Source organism: Canis lupus, chromosome 13 (assembly GCF_003254725.2).
Source record: "Canis lupus dingo isolate Sandy chromosome 13, ASM325472v2, whole genome shotgun sequence".
In the NCBI taxonomy this organism is placed as follows: domain Eukaryota; kingdom Metazoa; phylum Chordata; class Mammalia; order Carnivora; family Canidae; genus Canis; species Canis lupus.
The window spans coordinates 10,316,877-10,334,813 of NC_064255.1; the positions used below are offsets into that span (position 1 = coordinate 10,316,877).

At 38.4% G+C, this 17,937-nt stretch overlaps 1 protein-coding gene across 8 annotated transcripts in view; it reads right to left on the minus strand.

Moving 5' to 3' along the window:
• The window catches only part of SYBU (syntabulin), a 109,055-nt gene that overhangs the window by 43,195 nt on the left and 47,923 nt on the right, over window positions 1–17,937 (minus strand). For 7 of the 8 annotated variants that reach the window (XM_025450236.3, XM_025450234.3, XM_025450232.3 and 4 more), the window contains one exon: window positions 4,170–4,367. In XM_025450236.3, coding sequence (XP_025306021.1) covers window positions 4,170–4,367 — 198 coding nt within the window. Of the gene's footprint in view, window positions 1–4,169; window positions 4,368–17,937 lie in introns of those variants that run through there. The other variant, XM_025450237.3, reaches the window with a different exon arrangement.

Sequence of the window (17,937 nt, forward strand, 5' to 3'; positions counted from 1 at the left end):
TACTGCACAAAGTGCTACAGAGCACTTAAACACTTAAGAGCCCCCTGTGCTTTTTTAGCATTCTTTTGTCTGCTCTTTCATATTTTCCCATCTCCTCATTGTCAAGGCATCAGCTGGCACTTCATACTGCTGTCCTCCTGTAGCAAACATTGCCCTCATTTTATATGATCTAGGATCCCAGGACATGCTAGAATGCTGTTTCAAATAAACAGAGGTTCTGTATGAGAGTTTTAAAGGGTTTTCTTGTAAAGAAAGTGCATGGAATTTGTGACATAGATTTTAGGAGCTACGAATGACCACTAACATTTACTGAAGAATTCTTTTTTGGCAGGTCTAATGTTGGGCACTACATTCATTAGTCTACTTAATCCTTGAAGCAACTCATTTTATGGATGCTAAATATACAAGGTTTCAGGAAGAGAACCAGCAGCTGAAGAAAACAGGGTTATAAAGCAGTGGCATGAAGATTTGAACCTAGTACGATGGACACGGGACTCTGGTGGTTAGCAAGTGCTCCCAACTCTGACACACACTTTTTCTCCCAGGACCAGCCAAGCTGAGTTAACTGGAGAAAAGTTGTCCATGTCTACCCTCTCAACTCCTCTCTAGGTAGCTCAAGTTATTTTAAGAACAGCTTTCCCTCGTAAGTTGTCTAGCTCTCTTTTATCTCACAGAACCAACTTTGAAGTGAAAACATGTTTGTGATAAGCTCTGGAACATCTGTGAGTGAAAAAGCCTCTATCTACTAAGGGAACCAGGGCTGATTAATCGCTAACCTAGTTGGTGCCTTCTGAGTTTTCTAGCATATGCCTCTGAATGTGGGAAACAGTCTTTTTAAAACAACCAGGCCTTGGTTATTGTTGTGAGGTTATTATAGTTCATCTGGCCAGGTCTCCAATTTCCATAGCCTGGGTGGTGTCAGATGACAACCGAATACTACCTTAGTTTGAATGCTGATGGCACACAGTGACATCTTTCAAATGCAGATTTCAACATTTCGGTTTCTAAATGTGGATTTCTTTTAAATTATAGTGACCCTAACCATTTGGTCTTTACCTATCTCCTCCATCAGCAGGTGTTTTTTTTCCCTCCCTTTCGTGTCTTGTGATTATTTGTTTAAATCATGTAAATTGTTTCCCCACCCAGCTCTCCAGCAAGCCTTGTGGAGAAAGGACTTAAGTATTTCTTTTTGTAAAAGAATGACACCAGATCTTTTTCTTCCTGGGACTAAGATACACCAAGTAGTAAACCCTCATATTAAAGGAGGCCCAGGAAAGTCATTTAATGTACTCTGAGCAGGAATCCAATTAGGCTGTGCCAATCTGGGTGCAAACATCAGGAAAACCTGAAAGGAGCGCCTGGGAGCAGCGTTGTGACCACCACAGATTCCTCAGGCCTCCCAGATGGAAGGCCTTCATTCCTTTCCTTCTGATCGGCACTATAGGCCAGATGCATCACACGGTACTCTGCCTCCAGTGCTGAGCTCCCTAAAAAGCAGTGATGATGACATTGAAGACTTCTCTGCCCTGTCTCTCTGATGCTCCTCTCATGCCACACATAATTCCCTGCATAGAGTGCACACTGTATTTCTCATTGACGTATGTATTGGACACCTACTTTACGACAGGCACCGCAGTAGGCTCTGGAGATTCAGTCTTGAGTGTTTCCTGAATTGACTTGTAGATAAACGGAAACCGTGAAAATGCAAAGCCATCATCCATCTGGACCGTTAGGGATTGTTTTCTTTCCCTCTTTGGTGGCAATTTTTAATTAAATCTGCACAGCCATTAAGTGATAGAAGCCAAAGTGACAGAAGGCTCACCGCCTCCAAGAAGTTCCTGAACAAGGCCCGCCTGGAGGAAGGAAGGGCTTTCATGCTGTGTGTGTGTCGCAGTGCCCAGCTGGCAAGGTGCAGGCTCACTTAGCTCACCTTTCTACGCTTTTCCCGGCATCCCGTGACAGATTTCCCTTCTCCTTCTACATCAGATACTCAGTGAGCATTACTAGCTCTCTATCTGAGTGCCTAAAGGGGCATTTCAAGAACTCCTTTTTGAGGTGAAGAGCAGTTTTCCAGAATCTAGAACGGGCCTAAAATAAAATGGGCTTGGATTAATTTAATGTTAAAGAGTCCTGAACATCTGTAGGAGAGACACTAATTGCTTGCTATTTTAATAAATTGGTATTGGTCCTAATGAGGAGATTTATTTAAAAAAAAAAAAGTAGAGCACACATCTAGAGCTGAGGATCAGTTTGGGCTGAGGGGGGGGGGGGGACACAATCACTTGGGGTTGGGGGATGCAGAACATTTTAACCTGAGAGCAGTATCTTGTGGTTTAACACATGATGTCTTTGCATTTTATAAATTGTGGAGTCATCCAGGGGCCTCATTTCCAGGATTTCCTCTCTTCGTATTTATGAGACTGATAGGTTTATTCTGCTGAAAGTTCAGAGAAGTATAGGTCACAGTGCAGATTTTTCTACAAAGAGCTTACAGTACAGAATTGGGTCCCACTCAAAAGCTTGAGCAACTTTTTCATTGATGATGTTAGGAATTTTAGGCAACTAAGAGATCAGCTTTCGGGATCCCTCTGACCTTGGTTCAATGCAAATAAATAAAGAGCACAAGGTAAAGATCGCATAGGTGGTATGTATGCCTATAAGCAAATAAATCAGAATTCTAATGACAAACATTGGTGTTTGACAAAAGTGGTGTTTCAGGATCTGCCTCTGGGTAAGGGTCATTAAGTTAGGATTCATAATTTCTAATAAAGGAGGTCCAAGAAACCTCAGAAACAGTAAGTGATATTTTGTGCAAATGGGTATTTTTCTGGAGGGTGGGTTCATGGCCTTCCTGATTCTCAAAGGATCCGTCCGTGAATTAAAATGACATGAAGAACTGTTCCTGTTTTCTTACATTTTTCTATTCTTCCTCCCTCCCTCCCCCTCATTTTTTTTTTTCTTAATTGTCTGCATTTTCTTCAGGATGACCCTAGGCCTTCAACATGAGAGCAAGACAAGTACCTCCTTAGTAAGTGAGTACCTACTGCAGGACTAAGGACTTGCTCAGCGTGAATTCTGCACCCACACATAGGGTTGTAAGTCTTATGTTAACATATGTTTATTCTTACTATCATTATTGAAACAAGGAAGGGCAATGATAATCTTAAATCTCATTTAATCTTCATTCTTGCTGCACCATACCTGTTTCCTGTGCCACTGTTTCCTTGTATTGTCACCACTGGAAAATGCTTTTGGAATGAGGCAGGAGGAGGAGTGGGAACCAAGATTAAATAATTTCAAGTTGCACTCAAACCCTACAATACCTGCAAAATGAAATCACCTTTTCACTGTAATTCACAAAGCTGGCATTCTTTCCTGCACCATTTTCTCTTTTCAATCCCGGAGCCTACCTTTACTGTTAAGTCCCCATTATACACTGGACTCTGTGTGTTTGGAATACAAAAAAGAGGACGACAAGGCTCCTGCTCTTAAATTTACATCCCATACAAGAAACAGATCCTATTGGTGAGTACTCTCAGGTTAAAAGAAAATTGAAAAAAATTTTCCAAAGAATATGCACAAATGGCCAATAAGCACACTAAATGACGCTCATGTCATCAACCATTGAGGAAATGTAAATCAAAAACACTCTGGAGGTGCCAGGGTGCTCAGTAGGTTAAGTGGCTGACTTTGGCTCAGGTCATGATCCCAGGGGGAGCCTGCTTCTCCCTCTCCCTCTGCCCCTCCCCCTGTTTGCATCCACAGATGCAGTCTCTCAAGTAAAATCTTGTTAAAAAAAAAAAAAAAAAAGCACTATGAAATACTACTTCACACCCACGAGAATGGGTATAATTAAAAAAAAAAACCCAATAACAACAGTCAACAAGGATGTGGAGAAAGTGGAACCCTCATACATTGCTGATGGGAATGTAAAATGGTACAGTCATTTTGGAAAAGCCTGGCACTTCCTCAAACAGTTCAAAATGGTTACCATATGACTCAGCCATCTCTTTCCTAGGCATATATCCAAGAGAACTGAAAGCATATTCACAAAAAACTTTTCCATAGATGCTCATAGCATCATAATTCATAATAGCCAAGAGGCAGAAACAACACAAAAGTCCATCATCTGTGAATGGATAAACAAAATGAAGAGTAAGTGCATTTACCTGGCTTTACAAGGCCTGACTTTGGTTCCTTCTTATATCGAGATGACTGGATGCTTCCTTCACCAACCATTCCAATTGTGCATTTCTTCCTGGAAAAGTCTTCATCACTTCCAGGGCAAAAGCCAACAGGGCTGTTTCCAGTATCTGAGGGTGTCTTCACTGGAGACACTGACTGGCTACTGGGACAGCCTGTATCATCTGGAAAATAGGAATCAATAAGTGTTTAATCAGGAGGAGGAAATCAATGATGGCAAAGAGAAGCCATTCAGTGAGCCATACACACGTGCACTCACACACATGTACTCTGCTTATGAGGACCTGGGTTAACTTCTGTGGATGCCTCTCCTTTTATTTTCCATATTTTGGCCAATTATGTTAAGAAAACATCAGCTATCATAAATCATATTTTAAGGCAAAATCTTCTAAGCTTTTTGGACCATAAATATTTCTGTAACATTTACGTTGTCAATGCTTAAAGGTTTGTCCATTTTAACACAGGTAGTGTATTTTGGGTCAAACCTGTCCATAGATTTTTTTTTGATGCGGTTAGTAATAAAAAGTTCACTACAGCAACTCAGGGGCATTGCAACTCTTCAGAGTTGTTTGTATAAGCAAAAAATTTACTTGAGTATTATTGACCACACCCAGTTTTTGAACACTTGGCCTATCAACTGGTTAATCAAATTTAATAGAATAGGTAAGAGATCTGGGTTTTGGAGTTCAAGGGGACAGAACAAATGTGATCCCACCCATTTTATTAGCATACATACCATACCCATCCCAAAATATATCAATCCAATATCTTGTTACCTGGGATAAACTGGTAAAATGAAAATGATACACAAATTTGAAACACCCCTTAAGGGAATCCCTGGGTGGCTCAGTGGTTTAGTGCCTGCTTTCTGCCCAGGGCGTGATCCTGGAGTCCCGGGGTTGAGTCCCACATTGGGCTCCCTGCATGGAGCCTGCTTCTCCCTTTGCCTGTGTCTCTGCCTCTATCTCTGTGTCTCTCATGAGTAAATAAATAAAATCTTAAAAAAACAAAAAAAGACAAAACACCCCTTAACTTTCAAGTTGTAGATTATTACTAGGATCATTACTGTAAGCTAATAATATGTGTAATATATGAAGTGACCTGTGTAGATGCTTATCGGGCAAACAGGTAAGCCATACTGCTGACTCCTATAAATGCTTTCCATAATTATTAAATATTTATGATGGTTGGTTAATTCATTTATACTTTGATGAGGAGAACTGTATGGGAATTTAAAGTAAATCAATATTACTTAAAAGTATGTCCAAATAGCCAATTAGTGGTAAATATTCATTACTAAGTATTTTGATGGCAGAGCTACTTTAGTAACTCATTAGACAAAAAAACAAAAAAACAAAAAACGATAGAGACTTTTAGTACTAACAACTTTAGGACTATTATGCTTTTATGAATATTAAAGGAACAAAAATAATTTGCCCCCTGTGAAAGGCTCTCTTAAATTTTCACATCTTTAATCAAGACAGAAACAGAACTAGGCATCAATAAAATATATTGGTTGCCTGAATTAAGATGACTAGAATTTATCTAAGATATCACTGCTTTCGCTTCATTTTTGGCTTTTATTTCAGATTTTATTATGAAATAGCCCAGTTTCTGGAACAAAGTGAACTTGGCACTGGTAAAATGAATCATCTCTCGCAATCTTTTTTTTTTTTTTTAAACTTTTGGACATATTAGTATACACAGGACCTCAATGGTCCATTTCTGGAAGTGAGTGGATTTTAGTGCACTGTTCATGCCTTCTGCCTTTGCTGCTCTTTTACAAGTGCCTTGTTTTTTACCAAACTCCGGAAGAAACTTTGGCCATGAATGACAGTGATGCGAGCCCCTCCTGGCTGCTACTGCTCAGCTCTTTCATCACGTACTGGCCGTGCCTTTCTCTGACATTAGCATGTCCCATGCTTCCATCAAAAGAAATCCCAGCTCCTGCCTAAAGGTGCAAAGCTGCTAATTACTCAAATGGATTCCAGCACTTTTACAAGGCTCAACAGGCCTGCACATTGCTTCAGGAGGTCCTCCTTCTTGATTCTGATCCCAAAGCAGATAAACCCAAGCAAATGAAGTCTAATCATTCGAAATTACCCATTGCCTTTAAAATTATTTCCTTATGAGTCACTTCCATAAATTACTTCTTTTTAAAGAGAGATGGCCCCGATAAATAAAAACCCATGCTTCAGATTCACTAAACTAAAAAGCAAAATTTTTTTTTTTTTTTGGAAAATGCTCAGACTCAAGGGGACAAAATCAAACAATTTCCAGTATTAACACTGTCAAGATTATAATTTATGTAAATAAAAAATGTTTTCTTGGTTCTATTATCATTTTGCCCAAGTTAAATAAGGATTACGTATAAGCCATATTTTCAGTGCTAATGATGTCAAGAATTAAGTGCTAGGGTCTGGTTAGAAATTGGGACCTGAGGGGCATCTGGGTGGCTCAGTTGTTGAGTGTCTGTCTGCCTTTGGACCTGGGATTAAGTCCCATCAGGCTGCCCGCAGGGAGCCTCTTTTTCCTTCTGCCTATGTCTCTGGTTGTCTCCCTGCGTCTCTCATGAATAAATAAATTAAATTAAAAAAATATCGGGACCTGAAATTATTTAGAATAGTGGCAGTTTAAGGAAGGCAGTGGCAACTTTTTTTTACCTGGAATGTGTCATCAAAATTTACAGTTAGTATCTCCAGGGGAAGGGATTGAGAAGATGAAGACCTAAATAAATCTTTAACTATAGGTACCTCGTACAGCATCAGAATCACTACAGAAACTAGTGTTCACCCAACATTTCTTAACTGTCTAGTACTGTGCTTCATATTGAGGGAGAAATAATGGGAATACAGACATGATCTTTCATTGGTTAAACAAAGTGTTGGCACCGAACCAGCCTACCGGCATTATACCCAGCCCCCATATCAATGGCCCTCATAAATCAGCAAAAGGAGTTGGGTAAATATCACTTAAACAACATTCCTATAAACCAGCAAGCCTGTTAAGGCAAATCCATACGTAAGAAAATCGGTAACTTACCAGAAAAGTTTGGGATATTCTCTTGTTATGTGTGATGAGATCAACACTAACAAAGGAAAATAGTTTTGGAAAGGGCGGGGTCATTGATTTTCCTTTTCAAAAATTTTATTTAAATTCAATTCACCAACATATAGTATGAATGAACACCCAGTGTTCATCTCACCATGTGCCCTCCTTAATGCCCATCACCCATTTACCCCATGCCCCCACCCACAGCCATTATTTTTCCTATTAGAGGGAACAGACTTTCAGGTATGCAAAAGGAAGACCTGAGCAAAGGCAACAAAAGTTCATGTACCAGGGAGTTATCCGCTAGCCTGTGACACCTGAGGTATTTTTCTCTGTGCAGCACTGAAAAGGTGGTTCTTTTTTCAACAAGTCTTAATTTAAGACTCCTTTTCTCCTTTCCTTCCCCTTCCTTTCTCTTCCTCCTCCTCTGTAACTGCAGGGTCAGAGTTGGAAGCAGATTGCTAGTCCAGGTGAAAGTAATACTCCTTCCCAAAATTGTATGTAAAATATTCTCCGTTGACATTTACTCCGAGATTCTAAGACTGAAGTCAAGTTGATACTCTTGGTTATTCATGTCTAATCTTACTCTGTGCCAAACTACATGTGGATCAAGCACATATTACAGAGATTTATTTATTAAACCCACTTTGGTTAAACCCTTCGAGTATGCCCTCTGTTTTCCTGCTGCTACTAGCTAAATTTGTCCTTTGGAACCCATGGGTTTATAACCGCAATATTTACAATTATGGCTTTTATTAGTTGTGTTAGTACAACGAAATTATCAATGACAAAAAATTCTAGTACAACACCATGAGGAAACTATTTCAAGGCAGGAAATGACAGAAATCCTGAATGACCTATCCAAAACGTGTGGAGTGTTTCAAATTTCCAGAAAAATGCCTGAGAAAAACAAAAACATTTCAGCCTGGTCTTGGCATAGGAAAGCTTTACTGCAAGCCTTTAGGAAGAGCATGTAGAAGATTGTCAGTCTCTGGGGAGGGAGGAGTTTTTATATAAATGTGTGCGTGTGTGTGTGTGTATATATATATATATATATATATATATATACACACACGAACACATATACACATACACACACACTCTACACAATTGAGCTCTTTTTTTCCATAATTGAGCTCTTATACTTCTTCATTATTTATGGTAAATATAACTTCATTTAAAAAAAACATAAAACAGGACCACGTTTCATGTTTACACATTGTGATCCATCTGAAAATATAGGATGACTTCCTTCTGGGGTCAATAATTTTAAATCTCACTTAAATGGGCCCAGGATGGTTCCTGGTGGAACAGGGGTAAAAGTGACCCTTATCAAGGCTACTTTTGATCACCATCTGTAGGGAAGGAGACTAATTCACATTTCTTCTTTGATCTATGCTAAGGAATAGGTCATTTTGTTCCTGCTGTTCGTTTGCTTGGAATCTGTCAGCATACAGGATTAAGCATATAGAAAGAATCCTCACAGATCCAGAAGTCCCAGAAGTCATGATCCACCCAGAGTGCTGTTAAGAAACGTACCTACTAAATAGTTTCCAAATCGTTGTTTAGGGGGGAAAAAATGTTAAGGTCTGTAAGGACAGATGGGAGAAACAGGCATCTATTATAATTTTGTAGCCTGGAGGTTGTTAAAAAAAAATGTTTTTAAATCTATTTTTCCTCTCTCTTTACATTACAAGCTCTTTGAGAATATGGGATATGGTTAATAATTGCACAACTGGTCTACTTATAATTCTGGAAAAAGGTGTAAGTATCTTCTAAAATAATTTGTGTCTTATTTTAAATTTACTAAAGGAATTTGATAAATTAAAGGAAATCTGTTGGGGTTGTTAAAATTTTAACTTAAACTTTGACATTATAAAAGCAATAATTCTTAATGCAGAGAATCTAGATAAGACTGCAGAAGAGTACACAGAAGGAAAGTAAAAATAAACAGAAAAGTTTCCTATAACTGTTGTACCCTGAAGAAATACTGAACAATTTGGTCTATTTCTTATTGATCTTTTAATTATGCGTATGGTTTACTTGCTCACTTGCTTTTTCTTTTTGCTTTGTTTCAACATATAGTATATTCAGTTTCATTATTCTGATTTCTGAACACTTTCCCCTGGAACTTGTTAGGCTATAAAGAAAGAAGCTATTAAAGACAGGTGCTGATACAAAAAGGCCCACACTGGTCAAAAATGGAATAATCTGAGCATCAGAAAGAACAAATAATTAATGCAATTGACTGATAGCCATTGGATACACAAACAAAATTTCTGTGAGTGCATAGTCATATAAAAAAATAAAACTAAAGAGAGAAAGTAAGATCCTTTCCACCTAAAAGAATCCCAACCTACTAGAAATCATTGGCAGTGACCCAGGGACCAATTTTTTGTATTGAAATTTCGCAATTAGAAGGAAAGAACAAACTAGCATAAATCCTGATTTAAAAACCATTTCTATACAAACTATATTTCAGTATAACTGAAATCCCTCATTGATACTGGGAAGTCCTTCCTTAGAGAAGCATCTGGTTAATGAAAATAGATGAAATGATTGAAACAGAAAGTTACTATTTTGTAATTATTTCTTTTTATTTTTAAGGTTTTATTTATTTATTCATGAGAGACACACACACACACAGAGAGAGAGAGAGAGAGAGGCGCAGAGACACAGGCAGAGGGAGAAGCAGGCTCCATGCAGGGAGCCTGACATGGGACTCGGTCCTGGGACTTCAGGATCAGGCCCTGGACTTGAAGGCGGCGCTAAACAACTGAGCCACCCAGGCTGCCCTATTTTGTAATTATTTCTAATGAAATAATTGATTTAAATAACACACATAACGGATGAAACCATCAGACAATAGTCTGATGGAGAATTTACAGTGAAAGGATCAGGACTTGCCCATCTGTACCCATTTTTAGCATCACCAATGTTGGGCAAACAGACATTATCTACCTTCTGAAGGGATGCCAGATAAACACACAGCATTCCCCATGAGGTGTTCTTGCTCTGAAAATTTCCCCTGCATCTAACAAAGCTTTAAAGCTATTGTCCACCATATAAAATATATGGAGAACAGAGAGTAATGAGTCAAATCAGGGGCTGGCAAGCTGCAACCCGCAGGCGAATTCTGCTTGCTGCCTGCTTTTGTAAATAGAATGTTATTGGAACACAGCCATGCTGAATCCTTTAGATATTGTCTACTGTGGCTTTCAAGCTACAATGGCAGAGTTGAATAATTGTGCCACAGATCATCTGGCTAGCAAAGTCATAAATATTTACTATTTTGTTCTTTACAGAAAAAGTTTGCTGGCCTCCAGGTTAAATGCTATAAGGAAGCTAACAGATACCTTTAAGACAACTGATGCTATTTCAATGTTCTCTATCATACTAAAGAATTATGTTAATTGTTTAGTAATGAAAATAGCACTATGATTATGTAAGAAAATGTCCGTTTTTTAAAGAAATGCATGCTGAGGTGCATATGTAGGCATGATGAAATGACATGAGGTCTAGAGATTTGCCTATAAAATGCTTCAGCAAAGTAAAAAAAAGAAAAACGGAATATGTGTAACAAACGTGACAATATTTTGCTATTAATCTGGACAAAGTAGATAAGCAAAGTATATGGGGACTCATTGTAATATTCTGTTTTTAAATATGTTTTTAAAAGTCCCAAATGTTTTATTTAATTTCTCAAAAAAACATTATTTTAAACAAGTAATTATTTAAAATAGATATAAACATATCACTTAAAAAATCAATTCCATTTGCAGCGGTTTTTAGGTTATTTCCAATTTTGTCACTATTATTGAAATTGCTTTAATAACACATTATGAAAATAAATCTTTCGGGCCACCTGGGTGGCTCTGTCAGTTAAGTGCCCAACCCTTGGTTTAAGCTCAGGTCATGATCTCAGGGTTGTGAGATGGAGCCCATGTTGGGTTCACATGCTGGGCATGAAGCCTGCTTAAGATTCTCTCCCCCTCCCTCTCCTTTTGCCCCTCTTCCTGCTCACAGGCATGCAATTTCTCTCCCTCTCTCTAAAATAAATAAATAAATAAATCTTTGGTCAATTTTTTTTATTATCTCATGGAATGTACATCCAAAGTGGAATTACTAAGCCTTCAAAGAATTTTGAGACAACTTAAATTCTCATTATTGAATCGGAGTATCCCACTTATAAAAATGCCACCATTATTGAATACTATTGGTTTATATTTTTGCCAAGTAAATAATGAATAATTTGTTTTTGATGTTTTAGTTTGCACATATTTAATTTAGTGAGGCACAATGTCTTTCATATGTTTGCTGGCCCTTTTTACAATTCTATGAATTATTAGTTTGACTTTTTCTACTAACTGTTAGGATTTCTTATGGATCTGTAAGGAATCCTTATTTATGAAAAGCATTAGCCCTTTGTTGTATTTCATTGAGTTTATTGTTTGTTTTTAATTTATTATGTTTTAACATTCAAACCTCTTTCTCTTTTTAGTTGTCAAATCTCTCCATATTTTCCTTTGCGATTTCTTCCAATCTTTTAATACTTAGAATATCCTTCTTCACTCCAAAATCAATCAAATATTTACTTATACTTTCTTCTAGATATTTAGTTTAATTTTTCATTCAAATGTAATCCACTTAGAGCTCATTTTAAAATGCAGTGTGAGGTTAGATGTTAACTTTATTATTATCATTTAAGAAAAATTTTAGGAAATCTATTCTTTCCACATTACTTTGCAATGCTTTTTTGACAAAATTTTGAAAGCAATGAATAATTTTTGCAAAGTGAATATATATATGCTTTTGTGTATATATACATTTAAAATCCACATCTTAAAGGATTAAGATTGCCCAAAGTGTGTGTGTGTGTGCGTGTGTGTGTATTACATAATTTCCTGATATTTAATTGAAGTGCCTACCAACCACTGTTATCAAACTTCTGGTGGCAATTATGATGACCAAGTCTCTACTTCAACATCCTTGTACCAATTACATACAAGAATAAAACACTAGGTTCTAAAGATTACAAATAAAATATTTCTTCAAAGTCCAAGAAACATTTCTACAACTTCTGGTTCATTTTTGAATTAGATCGCAGAGCTCATTTGTTTTCCAAAATGCTGAACTAAACAATTCCAGAAGATGTACTTAAAAATAACATCAGGCAGAAGAAAATGTGGTTTTGCCATAATGTCTTGAAACATTCCATTATGGCTCGATGCTGTTCAATGTTCAGTTGCATCATATGGAGGACAAAATCACTGCTATTCTAAGGAAACACTACTTTAAACTACAGGGAAATCTAGCTGATTGTCACGAATGACCGAGACTATTTAATTCATCCATCCAACAAATATTTATTACCTACTATGTGCCAAACACTGCTATGGGTGTTTGTACTCTTCCTGTGCCAGCAATACTGTCATTTCTCAAGACAGTCTGATGGAGACATAAAATGTCATAGCCTAAACTCATGGTTAATCTGAACCCTGTGAAATTCTTACCACAAACCATTCAAATGCACTGAAAGGATGGAGATAAGACACAAAAAGTGATATTTATTAAGTAGCTATCACATAACACTGATTTTTTTTATAACACTGATTTTTAATAATATTTTATAGGTAGGACAAATGAGGCTTAGAGAGGTTAAAGATTCCACAGTCACACTGCTACCAAGTAAGGGACTCAAGATTCAAACTCAGGTTTGCCTGCCTCTAAAGTCCTTGCTTTTTTCCACCACTAAAGGCTAGTTTCTTTCTAAATTTTTCTACCTATCTTTGTTCCAAGAGGAAACAGCAGCAATTCTGGGAAGGCCCAAATTAAAAACAGACAAAAGGAAGCTGTTAGAAAGAAGCCATCCCATAATAAACAGGCCACAAAAATTTGAGGCAAGAAATTCTAGCTGGTTCTAGTTTTCCAATATTCTTGCTTCAACACAGTAACCATATAATGTTTGCCATTCAGATAATTTTGCATTCTAGGTTTGGAACAGGAAAATTTGAACTTCTCATCCTTTACCTAATTTTAGCATCTTTTTGGAGTGGGAATTCACAAGTGACTTTGCTTCAGTATTATTCAATGTGACACTACCCAATACAATAGTCAATGCTAAAGTTCAAGAATCCTATCCATTCGTCCATCCACCTACCCATCCACTCACCCATCCATCTACCCATCCGAGTCTTTCCACAAATAGCTACTGATTTCCTATTATGTGCCAGGTAGCCTTCTAGATATTAGTGATGTTATGATGATCAAGACTCTCTAAGAGCCTTGTCATGAAGAAGTTTATGTTCTAGTGGTGGAAAGAGACAGTAAAAAAAATAATTACATAGAGAAGATATTTGATTGTGATGTACTGTTAATGAAACAAATTGTGTGATATCATACAGACTAAATAGGTGGGGTGGGTGGGAAGTTATGTCATTTGACATGTTGTCATGGAAGGCCCTGAAGAGGTCATTCTAGCTGAGACAAAAAAAAAAAATGATCATGGAAAAGGAAGGGGAAAGAACTCCAGGTGGAGGGAACAACAATGGAGTTTGTGCACCAAGGAAACTGGAAGGAGGTTGGGCAGGTTGAGAGGGAGAGAAGGCTGATGAAAGACTGAAGGGACGCAATAGCCTGAGCATGCACAGGAGCACAGGACCATAGACCAGGAATCCCAAATTTATGTTAAATGCGATGGAAGCCATAATATGCATTAAGCAGATGACAACAATTTGGCTTGTGGAGGACACCCTGTAGTAATTATAATATACCTGGCTAATACCTGCAGAGTGCCTACTAAGTACCTGGCATGTTCGAAACACTTAATACAAGTCTTAATTAACAGTCTAATATCCCTTGGAGACAGGCACTAGTATCATCCTGCTTTGCAGAGGGCATATAAAACTAGTACTAGCATTTATGCCACCAGCCTGAAGTTGTAGTCAGTAAGTGGTAGAACCATGATAAGAATCCAAACAGGCTAAGTCCAAAGCCTCCTTCTTAACCACTATGCTGTGGTTTAGGAATGAATGAGCTGAAGCAAATAAATGTGTGGAGGCCCTGGCCCTGGTGGAAATCAGAGATGACAGTGGTTTGACTAGGTGGTAGCAGGGAAAATTTTGAAGAGAGTAGATGGATTTGGAATATTTTGGGAAAAATAATCCAAAGTATTTAACTCATGATAATGAAAAATAGGGAGAGATCAAAGATGTCTTCAAAGTTTTTCGCATAAGCAACAGGTACATGGTGGTCATATCTGAGTGAGAGAAAAATGGGTTTATGAGTGTGTAGGGGCTGAAACCAAGAATTCTGTTTCTGAGGGGCACCTGAGTATCTCAGTCAGTTAAGTGTCCGATTCTTGATTTCGGCTCAGGTCATGATCTCAGGGTTATAAGATCAAGCCCTGTATCAGGCTCTGTGCTGAGGGTGGAGTCTCCTTGAGATTTTCTCTCTCTCTCTCTGTCCTTTCCCTACCTCATGCTCTCTCTCTTTCTTTAAAAAAAATATATATATATATATCTGTTTTTGATATGTTAAATTTGAAGCACAAATTAACCATGACCTTGAAGATATCAAGTAGGCAGCTGTATATGAGAGACTGAAGCTAAGCGGACAGGCTGGGAACATCACCAACCTACAGGTGAGAAATTTAAAGATGGATACCCTTGGGGAGGGCAGGAGGAGAAGAGGGCATTGTGACACTATGAGGACAGGGAGACAGGGGAGCCAGCAATGATGCCCAAGGAGTGACTAGAGAGGCAGGAGGAACTTCAGAGGATTGGGACCACAGAAGCTAAGGAGGAAAATCCTCCCTAAGGGAAAGGTTTGTTCAATTGTGTTGAGTGCTTCTGAGAAGTCAAGGAAAATGAGGGCAGAAGAGAGAAAGATCTGCCAGCATGGTCACCCACACACTTGACAAGGGCAAATCATGGAGTTCTGCTGTGAAGAGAAGCAGAGAATTATGAGGGCAGGCACAAGGAGATGAGGAGTCAAAGCAGCTTATTTGCTTTTAAGGATGTGTATACTCAAGCAAGTGCATGTGTGAGCTGATGAAAATGAGCTGGGGAAGGAATGCAAATGAAGCACTTCCACCAAGACTTGTCACCTACATCTATAAAAATGGAGAGTGGAGTAATTATTTAATGAATGTCTCTCTGGTTTCTTGGAGACAAAATAATTGTCTCACATGTAAACATTCCCAGGATTTCTGAGCTATTTTGGAGCTTCGAGTGCTCTCATACGTCATTCTGGTGCAGCCCTAGGCAGGAGAGGAAGACGAAGCAAAAGGAGGCAAGTCTCCATTTCTTCATAGGACTCGAGCTGTACTGGAAACAAAGGCCTGACTCTACTTGGTTTTTTCCAAGCAGCAAGTTGTTTGATTTGTGTGAGCAGCCAGAGGAGAAGAAATTTGGAGAGGAAAACATCTTGGTCCAACTACATAGTTAATGTAGTGTGAGGAATGAATCTATGGAGTTCTGGTGAGGGAGTAGCTGGTGTGGAAACTGAGGAACCAGGGTGGCTATGTCACTGCCCTAAGACAGGTGCATCTGACGAGGGGTGTGGGGAAGGAATCTGCCCCTCAGGCTTCCATTTCTTTTGCCAGGTCCTTTGTAGGGTTATGATCTTTCCAAAATAGGCATATTACTAATACATCTGACCTTCCCTCTCCTTAGCAATAAAAGTTTATTTGCAGTTTCTAGGCTATGCCTTCTTAAAGACTCGGTTATTTATTTTTTTAAGGTTCCTTGGTGGGAGAAGTTGGAGAGAGGGAGATGGAAGGAGAACTGGAAGGATCAGAAGGAAAGAGAAGAGAGAGCCAGACACACAGACCAAGAAGTTATCTTATAATCTCTTGAAAACTTTATAACAAGGATACTCCAAGCCACTCTATGAACACCTGAATTATAGTTAGCTGTCTTGTAGCAATGTAAAGATTTTTCCCTTCTATTTTTCTCACATTGAAAATCTGAACATAGTGATAGTCAAGAAGGAGTAAGGGATACAAATGGAAGAAAGTTATGGAAAAAACAATACTCTTAGAGTTCCTGCAATTGCTACATTTGAGTTTTTTCTATTTGAAAAAAAAATTGTTTTAGATGATATATGTGTATCACGGTATTTACTTTGGAACAGAGAAAGAAGAGAATTATGCTCATATAACAGTCTACTTCCAGTGATATTCATAAAATACATTCCAAATTTTGAAGGTTAGCCCCACGGACAAAATGCCCATCTACAGAAGAATGACTGAATAAATGATAGCCCTCTCTAGAGTGGGATATGTGGTGTCATGACAATGAATGAGGGGACTTCTCTGTGCTGACAAGCAATGACAGGTACAGGTACTGCCTGGATACACATTCCTGGACGGCAAGAGTTCTGTCAGTAACTCTGTCCATCACTCTAGATCAGCTTCTGGGATAGTGCCTTGCCCACAACAGATGTTCAATAAATATTCACTTAACAAATAAATAGAAAGGATCACCGATCAATATAGCATGATCTCACTTTGGCAAAAAGCAAAACAAAATAAAACCTATAAATGTGATTATATCCACTCAATGTGTTTGCATATTTTTACTTCTGAGTTTAAAAAATACAATAATTAGCATTAGGGTCCATGGACTCAAGAATTCTGAGGGTTAGATTAGTGTCTGTGGGGAAGGCTAACTGTAAGGGCACCCACACAAAAGACAGGATAAAGACTGAGCCAGCCAGGAAAAAGGAAGGCCCAGGAAAATTCACACTGAGCAGGAAAAAGCCTATAGGATGAGTTTCTGCAGGGAGAGGGGGTGAGTGTTGGATGAGGCTATATGCAGAGCACTGGTATGCACTGGGAAGCTTGGTTTGGGCTCCCTAAAAAGAGGGAGAGCAGTCATTCAGACCTACAAATATAGAGAACAAACATTGTGGCCAGAGGGGAGACAAGGGGAAAGAGAAGGGAAAAATAGGTGACGGGGAGTGGGAACCAGAGGTTGCCAGTTATGAAATGAATAAGTCACAGGAATAAAAGATACAGCACAGGGAACAGAGTCAATAGGATGATGCATAGGGACACCTGTGAGCATAGCATAAGGTACAAAGTTGTTGAGGTAACTCAACAGATTTAAAAACCAGCTTGGTCATGTGGTATGACAGAGGAAACCCTAATGTGGAATGTATCCTTCTGCTACCTACTCTGACCTGTAAATATACTTACCTATATTCACATCCAGCCTTTCTTTTCTTCCTAACATGTCTTCTCGGGTTCACCCCCAGTCTTATTACAAAGTTAATACTTTTCTGTTCTCTCTCAATCCATCTCTGTGTCTCTCTCGCGCTCGCATTAATAATTATTAATACATACATATTATATATATATATATATATCTCCCTGTGTGTTTTTGTCTATTTCCCCTCAGCCTAGAAAACTTATCAAAATGCCTGTTATTTGATAAACACTGTCTTTACTACAAATGCAACACTTCTTTTTATTCTATTTACTCTTTCCTATGCCAGTTAAACTTGTTTTAAAAAGTTGTCTACACTCTATTTGTCACCTTCCATTCATATCTTGGCCTGATGCAGTTTGGATCCATCTCCATGATCTTCTGGAATTATTTCTGTCTAAGAACACTGATAACCTAGTGCATTTATCCTTGAACACTTTTTAGTGCACCCCTTCCTTAATTTCACTGTGAC